The following is a 15,388-nucleotide window of genomic DNA, read 5'->3' as shown; positions in this document are numbered from 1 at the left end:
GATACATATATACAATGGAATACTACTCAGCCATAAGAAATGATGACATAGTGCCATTTACAACAACATGGATAGAGACTTTGAGAACATTATACTAAATTAAATAAGTAAATCAGAAAAAGCTAAGAACTATATGATTTCACACATAGGTGGGATATAAAACTGAAACTCATGGACATAAATGAAAGTGAAGTGGTTACCAAGGTGTGGGTGGGTGGGGGAGATTAAAGAGGGACAAATATATGGTAACAGAAGATGATTTGACTTTGGATGATGGGCACACAATCAACAGTTCAAATGCTATAGAAACGTTGACCTGAAACCTATGTATTCTTATTGATCAATGTCATCCCATTAAATTAAATTTAATTTTTACTTTTTTTTGAGAGAGAGAGACAGTAACATCGAGCTGCTCCTGTATGTGCCCTGACCAGGGAATCGAACTGGCAACCTCCATGTTCTGGGACAACGCTCCAACCAACTGAGCTATCTGGCCAGGGATTAATTTCTTTTGATTTATTCTTTCAGAGACAGAGAAAGGAAGGGAGAAAGAGGGGGGGAGGGAAGCATTTATTTGCTGTTCTTCTTAGTAGTGCATTCATTGGTTGCTTCCCATGTGTGCCCTGACCAGGGATCAAACCCTCAACCTTGTCATTTCAGGACGACACTCTTAACCAACTGAGCTAAGAGGCTAGGGCTTAAATTTTATTTTCTAAATTAAAAAAATAATAATTAAAAAAAAAAAGGTCAGGCTGGATAGAAAAGGACCAAGTACAGGAAGCTGTGTGATATTGTCACACTCAAATACCAATGCTTAATGATCATCAATTTCTTAGTATAAGCCACATCTCTACTACCTATTAAAAACACTGATGATTTTTTTTCACAGCATATATTATTTTTCCTCAACATGAAAGTAATATATAGGCCCTGGCCAGTTAGCTCAGTTGGTTAAGAGCCTCATCCCAAATGATAAGGTTGTGGGTTCAATCCCCGGTCAGGGAACACATGGTAAGCAATCAAAGAATGCACAGTTGAGTGGAACCATAAATGAATGCTTCCCTTCCCCTCCCATCTCTCTCCTTTCCTCTCTCTTTCTCTCTAAAAATCAATAAAAATTAAGCCCTGGCCAGACAGCTTGGTTGGTTGGAGTGTCATTCTGGAGCGTGAAGATTACCGATTTGATTCCCCCAGTCAGGGCACATACAGGAGCAGCTCCATGTTCCTGTCTCTCTCTCTCTCTGCCTCTCTCAAAAAAAGAACAAAATAAGCGGTAGAGCATCGGCCTAGCGTGCGGAGGACCCGGGTTCGATTCCCGGCCAGGGCACACAGGAGAAGCGCCCATTTGCTTCTCCACCCCTCCGCCGCACTTTCCTCTCTGTCTCTCTCTTCCCCTCCCGCAGCCAAGGCTCCATTGGAGCAAAGATGGCCCGGGCGCTGGGGATGGCTCTGTGGCCTCTGCCTCAGGCGCTAGAGTGGCTCTGGTCGCAACATGGCGACGCCCAGGATGGGCAGAGCATCGCCCCCTGGTGGGCAGAGCGTCGCCCCTGGTGGGCGTGCCGGGTGGATCCCGGTCGGGCACATGCAGGAGTCTGTCTGACTGTCCCTGTTTCCAGCTTCAGAAAAATGAAAAAAAAAAAAAAGGAAAAAAAAAAAAAAAAAAAAAAGAACAAAATAGCCCTGGCTGGTTGGCTCAGCGGTAGAGCGTCGGCCTAGCGTGCGGAGGAGGACCCGGTTCGATTCCCGGCCAGGGCACACAGGAGAAGCGCCCATTTGCTTCTCCACCCCTCCGCCACGCCTTCCTCTCTGTCTCTCTCTTCCCCTCCCGCAGCCAAGGCTCCATTGGAGCAAAGATGGCCCGGGCGCTGGGGATGGCTCTGTGGCCTCTGCCTCAGGCGCTAGAGTGGCTCTGGTCGCAACATGGCGACGCCCAGGATGGGCAGAGCATCGCCCCTGGTGGGCGTGCCGGGTGGATCCCGGTCGGGCGTATGCGGGAGTCTGTCTGACTGTCTCTCCCTGTTTCCAGCTTTAGAAAAAGGCAAAAAAAAAAAAAAAAAAATAGAACAAAATAAAACAAAAAGAAAGTAATATATAATAGTTAACATTTACCCAATACTTACTATATTCCAGGAACTGTTTTAAGTATTTTGCATGCATTATCTCATTTAACCCTATAAGCCTGTAAGGTAAGTTATTATAATTAGCCCTGTTTCATATGTAATGGAACTTGGGCCAAGAGAGTAGGTGCTGAGCAGTGGAGCCCACAACAAAGCTACAATGCCCTTAAAGTCTACTAAGCTCAACTGATGAAACGGATGTTTTTATACTACTTAATTTATAAATACATGTATTTATACTTTGTATAGTCTGACTTAATGTGAAATATACTAGTATACCAATATTTTCAGTGTGAAAATCTGAAAAATATTTTAAAAGCATTAAGAAAAATAATCATTCCAGAAACTACTTTTTCTAATTTGGTATTCTTCCTTTCAGGTCATGTTCATGTATGAATATATATCAGTATTTTCACTTAACACTACACAGTACTTCCTCAGGTCTTTAAAGATATGACTTGTTTTTAAAGTCATATTTTTCTCATCTAAAGATGAGAAATTATTTCTTTTGATTCTTGATGTATTTAGTACACATGGTTTTAGTTTCCTCTGCTCAACAATGACTAAAGAAACAATAAAAACAGTTTTATACATTAAAGAATGGCATAGAATCTTTTTCCTAATGTTCTCCTTTTTTCCCCTAACTAAAACTGTCTACTTTAACCATACTTTGTAGCCCTATTTCAATGGAGTGCCATTCTTAAACTAATTTAAATAAAAAATGAAAATGATAAAATGCATTAATTAAACTTAAATTTAAGTAAAACACATTAATACAGGGCTGGCAGACACCTAAGTCATCCTCTTCTACTTTTTCATTTCTGGAAGCGGAAAAGCATGATGATTAAGGGCTGGCTACAGTAGTCTTCCTCAGACTCACACTTGGTGAGATGTATTTATCGTCTTCATTAATTTTTGGTGGAACAGCAATCAGTTTCTGGAAAGCCTTCTTCATTTTATCCCGATCTCCAATGGCAAAGTAACAGAGAATGAGGTTGTATCCGGCCTCCAGGTTTGGTGCCAAGCTCATTATGTGCTCAAATGAATTAATGGCGTCAGAGTACTGGCCAGTTTTAATAAATGTAACTCCAATGTTCTGCATAATTTTCATCCTAAATAGAAATAAACAGGGATCAGCTGTAAGTCTAAAGACCTCAGTATAGTAGTCAAGACATTCCACAGATAGTTCCCTTCTCTTCTTTCCACTTGACTTTTCTGTTTTGTATTGTAAAAGCTTTACTGAGGTTTAATTCACGTATCATAACATTTACTGCTAAAGTCACACAGTTGTGGAACTATAACCATGCTCTTGTTAAGTCATTTTTGTCAGCCTGTGCCCATCAGCAGTCACTCCCATCCTAGACTCCAGCTCTGGGCAACACTAACTTCCTATGTCTCTGAATTTGCCTTTTCTAGGTGCTGCATATACATGGGACTCATACAAGTGTGTGACATTTTATGTTGGAGTCTCTCAATCAACAGAATGAAGATCCTTCATATTGTAGTGTATGTCAGCGCTTCCGTCCCTTTATATTGACAAAGTGTTCCACAGTACAAATATACCACATTTCACTCATCTATAGCCTACTTGATGGACATTGATTGCTTTAACTTTTGGTGATTATGAATGAGTCTGCTGTGAACATTTGCATATAATCCCTTGAGATAACATGCTTTCACTTTCTGGGCTGTGAACCTGAAAGTGGTACATAGAGTACCAGTGGCCATACAATATACACTGTGTTTAGCTTTTTAAAAAATTGCTTAATTATTTTCCAAGGTGATTGTATCATATTACACTGCCAATGTATGAGGTCTGTGATTTCTCTACATCTCTTCAATACTTATCCACCTTTTGATTATAGGCATTCTAAAGGTCGTGATCCCATATTATTTCTAATTACTGTTCAACACAATCCCTGTTTCAACCACACTCATTCACTCATAATTCTTGGAGCAGATCATGAATCTAATTTCCCTGACTCTTTTTGTGATGTTCCCTTTGTCTGGAATTTTCCTCTCTTTCCTCTCTGCTTAAATCACCCATCTCAAGTACAGTACACCTCCTTCATAATGCTTTTCCTGACCGTTCTTGTTCTCAGCAATTATTCTGTCAACTTAATTAGTACAAGCACCTCTTTGCTTCTTGATTATGAAGCACTTAACATAAACTAAGATTATGATGTCTAAAATGCTCACATTCTTGGCCTCACCTGGGTTAAAAGTACTTCAAGGGCACTGTTTTGTAAGACAGACATACACTGATGATGATAAAAAACAAATGATCATGGAAGGTGGCTCTTACAAATAAATTAACTTTCACAGAGGGAGTGTATTGGGCCTAGGGGAAATTATGACCAGTAAATATCCTGGAAACCTAAGGTTATTACCAGACCATAAGGTAATTCACTGTGTCTTCTCTTGAAATATTGTAGAGAAAGAGTATCCCATTTCCCCCTCAAATCTTTTCTTCTAAGATTCAGAAGCAATTCCTTCCTCCCATGATTTCACTCTCAATCTACAGCATTTGAGTGTCAAGAGGTCTGAATTTCTAGCCTTGCATTCTAGAGTCTGGTATATTCTTAAGGACTAAGTTTTGATTTTGTGTTGACAGCTGTATTTAGAAGTTGTCTCCTATATATAGGACAAGTAGCTTACTTTTCTTTCAACTGATCACATATTATGCTTTTATCTTTAACCTGTCAAATGTATGCAAGTATAGACATAACATGGATCTAATAGCATTCATGTACAAACACCTCAAAATGTTCAGTGCACTGAAAACCGGTCAGAAGAGTTATCTTGTTTCAGAAAAGCAACACAAATCTTACAAAGTTATGTAAACTCACCTTATTTCTTTATAGATACGTGGAATCTGATCTAATGCCATCCGGTAGAATTTAATGGCTTTGGAATAATTTCCTTGCTTTAAATAAATATTTCCCATATTCACTTTCAATCTTCCTAATTAAAAAAATGAATAAATGTATAATATTCTATGATTTTCATTTTTTCTATGATATTTTAGATAATCTTAATTTATATTCTTTGAAAGTTTTCTCAAATTATAGAGGTTCAGACACTACTTAAAAATCTTCTTTTAAAATAGGCATACTGCCTGACCAGGTGGTGGTGCAGTTGATAGAGCATTGGCCTGGGATGCAGAATTAAACCCAGGTTTGAAATACTGAGGTTGCCAGCTTGAGCATCGGATCACAGACATGACCCCATGGTCACTGCCTTGAGCCCAAAGGTTACTGACTTGAATCCCAAGGTCGCTGGCTTGAGTCCTAAAGTTGCTGGCTTAAGCAAGGGGTCAATGGCTCGGCTATAGCTCCCCAGTCAAGGCACATATGAGAAAGCAGTCAATGAACAACCAAGGTGCTGCAACAAGGAATTCTGTGAGGAAATAGAACTTAAGACAGATGGATCCCTAAAAATACAACTAGAGAACAACTAATTTATATTAGAAAACTGGAGTTGTGTTTTTCTAAGAAAAATGTAAGATTTTAAAATCAGACTCAATAATGCCATACATACTTTTATATGATTTTAAAATGATATTAATAAATTTTAATACTACAAACAAATATATGCATTACACAATGTGCTAGGTATAAACTATAGCCTCTTGGGGATGAATTATACAAGTGGAAGCATGCACCGTGGGGTTGCCATAGCTCATTCTACTGGAGATGACAGAACAATTTCTGTTTACCATTAAGTAATATACCTCATACCAACTGCAGTTCCTCATTTGCATTTGTGTGATTTTCCATATAAACAGTATTTTTAAGCAGGACACCTCTATGTAAATACAAATTTATTTTAAAACACAGGTAATTTCATTGTAAGAAACCATATGGTGAGGAAACATAAACACTACAAAAGAACTTGTACTTAATAGACAAACTGACTATCAACACCTACCTGCACTGATAAACATCTTATTTTTCACTATAACTTGATACGTGTTTAGGGCCTCAGCATACATTTCATTAGCTGAATACTGACTGGCCAAGTTGAAAAGAACCTAAGGCAAAAAACACATAATAACCATTTTAAACCCATTTTGTTTATAATCTATCCAGAGATTAAAGTCATATAACAAAATTAGCTGCATATATTAAGATACCCAACCAATTAGGAAATGAAGTAGACAGAGAAAATCTTGCATTCCAAATAAACCAGAACATTCAGATAGGTAAGGCTGACTTCTGGATTTCACCTTAATTTTCCATGTATTCTTTCTAATTTAGGTAGTATTTCCTATCCATTAATCTCAGGAAGACCTACAAAGAATAATCATGTCTGGTTAATGACACTGGTGGAAAAAAAAATAAGCAAGAGAGTGAACTAAATTCTCTCCATAAATATAAATTCATGTAGAATTTAAACTTCATGTAGAAACAGCTAAAAGCTTTATTTGATAGTAAGTCTCTATATGCAAAATTATAATTTGTTATTAACCTATAGTAAGTTATCTTGCTAGAGGTAAAAAAAATTGATCATTATAAATTGATCATGGAATTAAAAATATTAGCAATAAATAGTAAACACTGAAACCTTTGTATTGAGTTTCAAATGTCTTTTTTTCCATGTGTTTGGCATATAAAGACTTTTCCCACTGAAGATACTTTTTTTTTTTTTGACAGAGATAGAGAGAGGGTCAGAGAGAGGGACAGATTGGGACAGAGAGGACGGGAGAGAGATGAGAAGCATCAATTCTTTGTTGTTGCTCCTTAGTTGTTCATTGATTGTTTTCTCATATGTGTCTTGACGGGGGAGGGGGACTACAGCAGAGCAAGTAACCCTTTGTTAAAGCCAGCGACCTTGGGCTTCAAGCCAGCGACCATGGGGTCAGGTCTATGATCCCACACTCAGGCCAGTGACCCTGCGCTCAAGCTGGTGAGCTCGGGGTTTCAAACCTGAGTCCTCTGCATCCCAGGCTGATGCTCTATCCACTGCACCACCACCTGGGCAGGTGAAGATACATCCTTTTAAATAGCACTATCAACATCAAGAAACTGACTTTTCAGACTTAAAGAAATTTTGCTAGAAATTAGCTTTCATTTTAATTTTTTTTACTACCCTCACAAAACATTGCGTCATTTGCCTCATTTGAAGTTCTTGAAAATCACAGGCCAAAGAGTCCACATTAGAATCTCATTAAAGTAACCACACTGAGCATAAATAGTAGCAGTCTTCAAGAAACAGAGTCATTAGCTGGTGTGTGTGTGACCAATTACTAAGTTATTAAAAACAACTAATCAAAAAGAAAAAGAAAAAAACCCAACTAATCAACAAATTAAATTTATTTATTTTATTTTATTTTTATTTTTTTACAGAGACAGAGAGAGAGTCAGAGTGAGGGATAGACAGGGACAGACAGACAGGAACAGAGAGATGAGAAGCATCAATCATTAGTTTTTTCATTGCGCATTGTGACACCTTAGTTGTTCATTGATTGCTTTCTCATATGTGCCTTGACCGCAGGCCTTCAGCAAACCGAGTAACCCCTTGCTGGAGCCAGCGACCTCGGGTCCAAGCTGGTGAATTTTTGCTCAAACCAGATGAGCCCACGCTCAAGCTGGAGACCTCGGGGTCTCGAACCTGGGTCTTCCGCATCCCAGTCTGACACTCTATCCACTGCGCCACTGCCTGGTCAGGCAACAAATTAAATTAAAAAAAAAAATCTTTGCACTGACTAAAGTGTCTCATGAACTCTCATTCAAAGAAAGATCACTATTAATCTAATTCTAGACATCCAAAGTTAAATAAAATTTAAAAAATAAAAGGAAACAAGAAATAAAAAAGAAAAAGGACTTCTGAAATCTACAAATCCTAGCCCAAGTAATTTCACTGGAAAGGTTTTTGATACTTACTGTGTAAGTTAAATCCAGATTGATGTTCTCTGCAGTTGTCACTTGCTCGCGTTGTCTCACCAGCATTCTCTCCTTTCTTCCTGCATCCTTCGCCTTTTCTAAGGACTGAAATCAAGTTTACACTCTGAGCATTTGCTACAAGCATCTGTGCATTTGGGAAACACCTGCACAGGGCTGGGCTGTCCACCCCTGGATGCCCGGGCCTGGCAGTACTGTGCCCACATACTTCTCTGACAACAAAAGAGCCCAGTCCATTTGTTTAAGCTGGAGCTTACCCTCATGCCAGAGTGTTTATTCTAGGAAGATGGGGTGCTCTGAGACAACAATATAGCAGCTTCGCCCCAAGTCCAGTCTCCTCATCCCCATGCCTTCCACCACTTTTAGGTTTGACTATGCCTTTGATTTTTTTTTCTCTCAACTCCTAAATCTTTGGATATTTTAATTCCATCTTATGAGATAGGAATTTCGATGGATTTGTTTGGTTTCTAGGATGCTCAAAATCCAGACAAGTCACAGAATAACTGCTATTCAGTGTTACGGTAGATGCTTAGTTTGGCGCTCACATTCTACTTAGAATGCCAGGAACCTTCTATTTCCACTGCGAGCCTAACAACAGACAGATTAAGTCAATAAAAGTTCTCTGTTTTTTGTTTAGAACTAGGGGAAAAAAAGCATCAGTTCTATGAGCAAAAGTACTTTTTCATCCTGAAGAAGTCTTCCTAATGATATTCATTAATCTGATAACTAAAGGCACAGAAATTATATCTACATGGTATAACAATCAAATTAATGTAAACAAAAGCAAATTAGGGGAAAATATATAATAACTTAAAAAAAAGCATAGTACGATTCCCAACAAGCGAACCATGAGTTTGCAGTCTCCTTAAGAAAGAAGACGTTAGAGCAGTGAGGCGCAAGTGAGGAAAGATGCCTCAGTACTGTGTGTGGGTGATGGCAGCCACGCCTTTCAGCAGCGGAGTCTTATGCAACAGGCTACCAGGGTGCAAAATTTAATCAACAAAAGTATTAAAATTTCTTTTCCCCTACTGAAATGACCAATGTCAAAAATTATAAAATCGGCCAACTATTTGACATCAGAGCTTATGAAATAGAGTTACAAATGCAGGTTTTCAAAATAATTGGTTCTGTGAAAACTCTAAGTCCAGTTCAATAGTAAAACATATGTATGTGTGCCTATATAAGATTAGACACATACATGAATCCTGTCAGTTTAAAAACTCACCAGTTTTAAGTCTCCACAACTGTTGGCAACACAGCTTTCTTCCACCAACTCACTTACTTTCTTCTCTAATTGTCTAATCTTTTCTTCTGGACTATTAAAGAAGAAAGCAATTAATCATTAACCACTAATAATATGTACTAAAATTTAATTTACTTTTAACATTTCCATTATAAGTGCTTTTAAAAGTGAAAAATTGGTCATAGATAAGACAAATGTAAAAAGGGCATTAAAGAGCAAATATTTTGAATAATTACATTACAGTAGGTCCCCAGTTACAAATACCCAACCTATATAGTACTTGTACTGACAAACAGAGCACCACAAGGGCTATTGGTACTCAACTGCAGCTGGACATCAGTGAAAACTTGATGCCTATGGCAAAGAACTAATCATTAAAGACCTTATAAAACTAGAGCAGCAGATGACAGCACTTAGGGAAGAAAACAGGGACCTAGAAACTCCAGAACCGAAACAGTTTTCTGAAAAGAGTTAGCTGATCCTTTTGTCTCATTGAAGCAGGAATGGCAAAGTTAGAGGAGCAAGATCCTGATACAGAGAGGTTCACCTGAGTTTACCCTACAGTTATTCAAGGCCTGAGATGCTACAGGGCCATTTCTGATGAGAGAAAGAAAGCTCTGTACAAAACTCCCTTGATGCCTACTTCACGAAACTGAGTCCAGCTTCAGAATCAAACCCTGACTCTAACACCATCCCACCCTCTCCAACAAGTCCATCATCTTCTGCCCCATCCAAGATTGTCTAACGGTATATTTGAAAAACATTTAAGTATTTATATGCACAGAAAAGTAAAAATAAACACTACGTTAAGACAAACATCTATTGTAAGTTGCATTTAATAGGTAAATGTACCTGTTACAACTTACACACAAATGCAACTTAAGAACAAACCTACAGAACCTATCTCGTTCATAATCCAGGAACTACTTATATATAATTATTCATAGTAACAGTAAAAATAGCTAACATTTATTTAGCCTAAGGGTAATTTCACACTGAGCTATAGAGTTTACCCTGATCATGGCATTTAATCCTCATTATCACATTTGATACAAGTACTATCATTATTCTTTGTACTGATAGGGAAACTGAGGCTTAGCAAGTTAAGTGCTATGCCCGAGATCACAAAGGTAGACATTTAGAGTGCCAGGACTTAAACCCAGGAAGGGAAGCCTAGGAGCCAGGCTACTATATTATCACCCCCAAGGGAAAGCAGGTCCTTTTTACAGATGTATGGCAAATGGAGACTTTATCTATTGGTTAGGAAAACTAAAGCCCCCCATAAAAGATATACTGTAATAATTATTTACTACCAGATAGGTACTAAAGAGTTTTCTAACAAGGTGAGAAGTTTAAAAACCCTGACTCCATTAGTAGCAGACAGAGTACGTCAAATCAGTCACCCTTCAAAAGTGACATTAGGCCCTGGCTGGTCGGCTCAGTGGTAGAGCGTCGGCCTGGCGTGCAGGGGTCCCGGGTTTGATTTCCGGCCGGGGCACACAGGAGGACCGCCCATCTGCTTCTCCATCCCTCCCCCTCTCCTTCCTCTCTGTCTCTCTCTTCCCCTTCCGCAGCGAGGCTCCATTGGAGCAAGGATGGCCCGGGAGCTGGGGATGGCTCCTTGGCCTCTGCCCCAGGCGCTGGAGTGGCTCTGGTCGCGGCAGAGCGACGCCCCCGGAGGGGCAGAGCATCGCCCCCTGGTGGGCATGCCGGGTGGATCTCGGTCGGGCGCATGCGGGAGTCTGTCTGACTGTCTCTCCCCGTTTCCAGCTTCAGAAAAATACAAAAAAAAAGTGACAGCCTGACCAGGCAGTGGCGCGGTGGATAGAGCGTCAGACTGGGACGCAGAGGACCCAGGTTCAAAACTCCTGAGGGTGCCGGCTAGAGAGCAGGCTCACCAACTTGAGCAGGGGATCGCTGGCTTGAGCGTGGGATCATAGGCATGACCTCATGGTAGCTGGTTTGAGCCCAAAGGTCACTCACTGACTTGAAGCCCAAGGTCGCTGGCTTGAGCAAAGGGTCACTCACTCTGCTGGAGCCCCCTGGTCAAGGCACATATGAGAAAACAATCAATGAACAATTAAGGTACTGCAACGAAGAACTGATGCTTCTCATCTCTCTCTCTTCCTGTCTGTTTCTGTCTTTCTTGCTTAAAAAAAAAGTGACAATTTCTTTTTGCTGCCTCTTTCTTTTCTTCCTTCCCTCCCTCCCTCCCTTCCTTTTTTTTTAATTGAGAGGAAGGGAGAAAGAGAGACAGACTTCCGTATGTTCCCTGACCAGGATCCACCCAGCAACCCCCGTCAGGGGCCGAGGTTTGACTCAATCAATCCATCCAAAGCACCCGGGGCTGATGCTCAAACCAGTCAAACCACTGGCTGCAAGAGGGGAAGACAGAGAGAAGGGGGACAGGGAGGAGGAGAGAAGCAGATGGTCACTTTTCATGTGTGCCCTGACCAGGGATAGAACCCAGGACGTCTGCATGCTAGGCAGACACTATTCACTGATCCAAACAGCCAGGGCATTTGCTGCCACTTTCTTCCAGCAAAATATCATAACACTCTGAACACACATCAGTGCCTAGATAAAATTTTACTATGAGTATATCGGAATGCATTGTATTTCTCTTAATCCTCCAGAAATGGGCTTTTTTTTTTTTTTTTTTTTAAAGTATTTTATTTATTGATTTTTAGAGAGAGAGGAGTGAGAGAGAGAGAAATAGAGAGAGAAGGGGGGAGGAGCAGGAAGCATCAACTCCCATATGTGCCTTGACCATGCAAGCCCAAGGTTTTGAACCAGCGACCTCAGTGTTCCAGGTCGAAGCTTTATCCCACTCTGCCACCACAGGTCAGGCCAGAAATGGGCTTTTTAAAAATAATACAGGAATAAATTTAACAGCATAGCCTTATCTATAGAATCAGTTTCTTCAGTGGAACATGCCTACAAATTCCATCAGGTGGGATATAAATTTTATAAGTTTACAAAGATCTTCAAAATTCTAACTGAACAATGAACATAATAAAACAATGTTTTCATAAAGGTTACAACAAAGTATAGAATTCTATTTTCTGGTTGTCTGAAATACTCTAATAAATGTTGCCAACAGTTTGTTATTATTAAGCCTAAAGTATCAATGTAAAATTAAAAGCAAAATTCTATGAAGACTCTCAAAGTAACTATCCTATCCCTATCGAATGCCAAAAAATTGGACTCTGCTGGACACCTAACCCACAGAAGAGCCTGCCACCCATCCTTCCTTGCACATAGAATCTGCACTCGTCAAGTCTCATTTTGTTGTGAAATGTTTGGTTCAGCCATAGGTGACACTTTTCTGCCAATGAGAAGACAAAACATGTATTCTTGGGGTGGAGAATCCTGGGAAAATTGTCTTTGCTTTTCAAAGGGACTTAAGACTGGAACCTTCTGACTTCAGCTCAGCTTATCAATTCTCTTACTGACAATTCTGAATTCTCATGGCACTCTTGGCATCACAAGGATGGGAAGGCTATTGAGAAAAGGCAAGGGAATCAGAGAAGCTGAACAAGGGCTGATGCTACTGAGGAGTTAAAGTGCCATTGATAGAACTGCCCTTCCTCCAGATGTCCTGTTAATAACATAATAAATGTTCGTCCTCGCGGGCTGGCTCAGTGGTAGAGCGTCGGCCCGGCATGTGGAACTCCCAGGTTCGATTCCCAGCCAGGCCACACAGGAGAAGTGCCCGTCTGCTTCTCCACCCTTCCCCCTCTCTTTCCTCTCTATCTCTCTCTTTCCCTCCTGCAGCCAAGGCTCCACTGGAACAAAGTTGGCCCGGGGGCTGAGGACGACTCCATGGCCTCTGCCTCAGGTGCTAGAGTGGCTCCCACCACAAGGAAGCAACACCCCAGATGGGCAGAGCATCGCCCCCTGGTGGGCATGTCGGGAGAATCCTGGTCAGGCACACACAGGGGTCTGTCTGACTGCCTCCCCGCTTCTAACTTTGGAAAAATACAAAACAAACAAACAAACAAAACAAAACAAAATTATAAATGTTCTTAATTGTGTTTCTTTTTTTAAGAAAAATTTTTGATTGATTTCAGAGACAGAGGGAGATATAGATAGATAGATAGATAGATAGATAGATAGATGACAGATTGTTGTTCCACTTATTCATGTATTCATTGGTACTTTCTTGTATATGCCCCGACTGGGGATTGAACATGCAACCGTGGTGTATCAGGATGATGCTCTAACCAGCTGAGTTACCTGGCCAGGGCTGTGTGTGTGTGTTTCTAAGTGCCCTCTGTTGTTAGCAGCTGAAACTAATGACATAATATTTAAATAAAATACTATACTTTTATTAGAAGACATGCTGTCATTAACTAGGATACAAAGTAAACTAGTTTTCTATAGAGGTTCCTTGTTAGTTGAAAAGAAAAATTATGTAATTTATACAATAGCCCAAATACTGGATTTAAGAATTACAATTTAATAATATCTACTATAAATAGTGTCATGGTTAATAGCATGAGTTCTGGAAATAGCCTGGATTCAAATTCCAGTCTTGCCATTTGTTAGTGCTACCAAGTCAAGACCTCTGTGCTTTCTATTCGATATGAACTAATGACAATAACAGCTCAGTCTTCATTTACATACAGCACCTACACAGTGCCTGGCACACTCAGTAAGTGTTTGCTTTCTGAAACTCTGTAAAATGTACACATCAATAGTACCTAAATACCAGTAAGTATATACAGTTGAATTTATACCATAGCTTTTTGGCTACTTTCTAACCACTAGTTAACTAAATTAACTCAATAAAAATTAAATTTCTTAATATTTATATGACAAACCAACTTCTTTTATGTTCTATAATTCTTTTCTTGAAATATTTTTTTTTTCCAGAGAGACAGAGAGAGAGTCAGAGAGAGGGATAGATAGACAGGAATGGAGAGAGATGAGAAGCATCAATCATTAGTTTTTTCATTGCAACACCTTAGTTGTTCATTGATTGCTTTCTCATATGTGCCTTAACCATGGGGCTACAGCAGACCTAGGAACTCCTTGCTCAAGCCAGCAAACTTGGGTGCAAGCTGGTGAGCTTTGCTCAAACCAGATTGAGCCCACACTCAAGCTGGTGACCTCAGGGTCTCGAACCTGGGTCCGCCGCATCCCAGTCCAATGCTCTATCCACTGGGTCTTGAACATGGGTCCTCCGCATCCCAGTCCAATGCTCTATCCACTGTGCCACCGCCTGGTCAGGCTCTTGAAATATCCTTTTAAAATTAACATATCTTGTTACATTTACAACCTCATTTGGCCTTCAAGAGAATCAATATTGGGCTCCACAAAAATTAGATATATCGCCCTGGCTGGTTGGCTCAGTGGTAGAGCATCAGCCTGGCGTGCAGGAGTCCCAGGTTCGATTCCCGGCCAGGGCACACAGGAGAAGCGCCCATCTGCTTCTCCACCCCTCCCTCTTTCCTTCCTCTCTGTCTCTCTCCTCCTCTCCCGCAGCCGAGGCTCGAGCATCGCCCCCTGGTGGGCATGCCGGGTGGATCCCGGTCAGGTGCATGTGGGAGTCTGTCTGACTGCCTCCCCGTTTCCAGCTTCCAAAAAATGCAAAAAAAAAAAAAAAAATAGATATATCTTCAAGTCAAATAACATTATAATAAAACTACACAGGACATACATTACTATATTTCTTAGGCTTGATTCTTTTGCTAATTTCAAGAACGAGGGATGATGTTGTAATTACTATTCTGCTGAAACAAAATTTTAAAATATTTAAGAATTATGTATTTGGAAAAAAATATAGAAGAACAATAAAACAACAGCATAAGGACTTACGTACCTATCTTCATTTCTGGCTTCCAAAGGAGGAACAGGGCCTCTTGCCTGACTAAGGGGTTCAAATGCAGAGCCTGAGACACAATTTTAGAGTTTATATTTAATCTGTGGCCCAGCATAATTGAATCAAATACATAACCCGACACAAATTATTTAGTAAATGGTTTGAATTATTTATTTATTAAATAGGCAGGACATTTATTATGTCTATATAAACCTTTTGTATATTGAGACATTGGTGAGACTTTTTAATGTACATAAAACTATATAAATAAAATGTGTGTGTCAACATATAAAAACAG

At 40.0% G+C, this 15,388-nt stretch overlaps 1 protein-coding gene across 6 annotated transcripts in view; it reads right to left on the bottom strand.

Moving 5' to 3' along the window:
- The window catches only part of IFT88 (intraflagellar transport 88), a 154,045-nt gene that overhangs the window by 87,651 nt on the left and 51,006 nt on the right, over positions 1 to 15,388 (bottom strand). For all 6 annotated transcript variants that reach the window (XM_066258992.1, XM_066258995.1, XM_066258993.1 and 3 more), the window contains 6 exons: positions 15,091 to 15,160; positions 9,246 to 9,336; positions 8,003 to 8,107; positions 6,048 to 6,150; positions 4,967 to 5,081; positions 2,998 to 3,229 (listed from right to left, as the gene is read on the bottom strand). In XM_066258992.1, coding sequence (XP_066115089.1) covers positions 2,998 to 3,229; positions 4,967 to 5,081; positions 6,048 to 6,150; positions 8,003 to 8,107; positions 9,246 to 9,336; positions 15,091 to 15,160 — 716 coding nt within the window. The remainder of the gene's footprint in view (positions 1 to 2,997; positions 3,230 to 4,966; positions 5,082 to 6,047; positions 6,151 to 8,002; positions 8,108 to 9,245; positions 9,337 to 15,090; positions 15,161 to 15,388) is intronic.

The sequence above is a fragment of the Saccopteryx bilineata genome, chromosome 2, assembly GCF_036850765.1.
Source record: "Saccopteryx bilineata isolate mSacBil1 chromosome 2, mSacBil1_pri_phased_curated, whole genome shotgun sequence".
Taxonomy (NCBI): Eukaryota; Metazoa; Chordata; class Mammalia; order Chiroptera; family Emballonuridae; genus Saccopteryx; species Saccopteryx bilineata.
The sequence above is the reverse complement of the archived record's forward strand: the minus strand, read 5'-3'. Positions and strand labels throughout refer to the sequence as shown.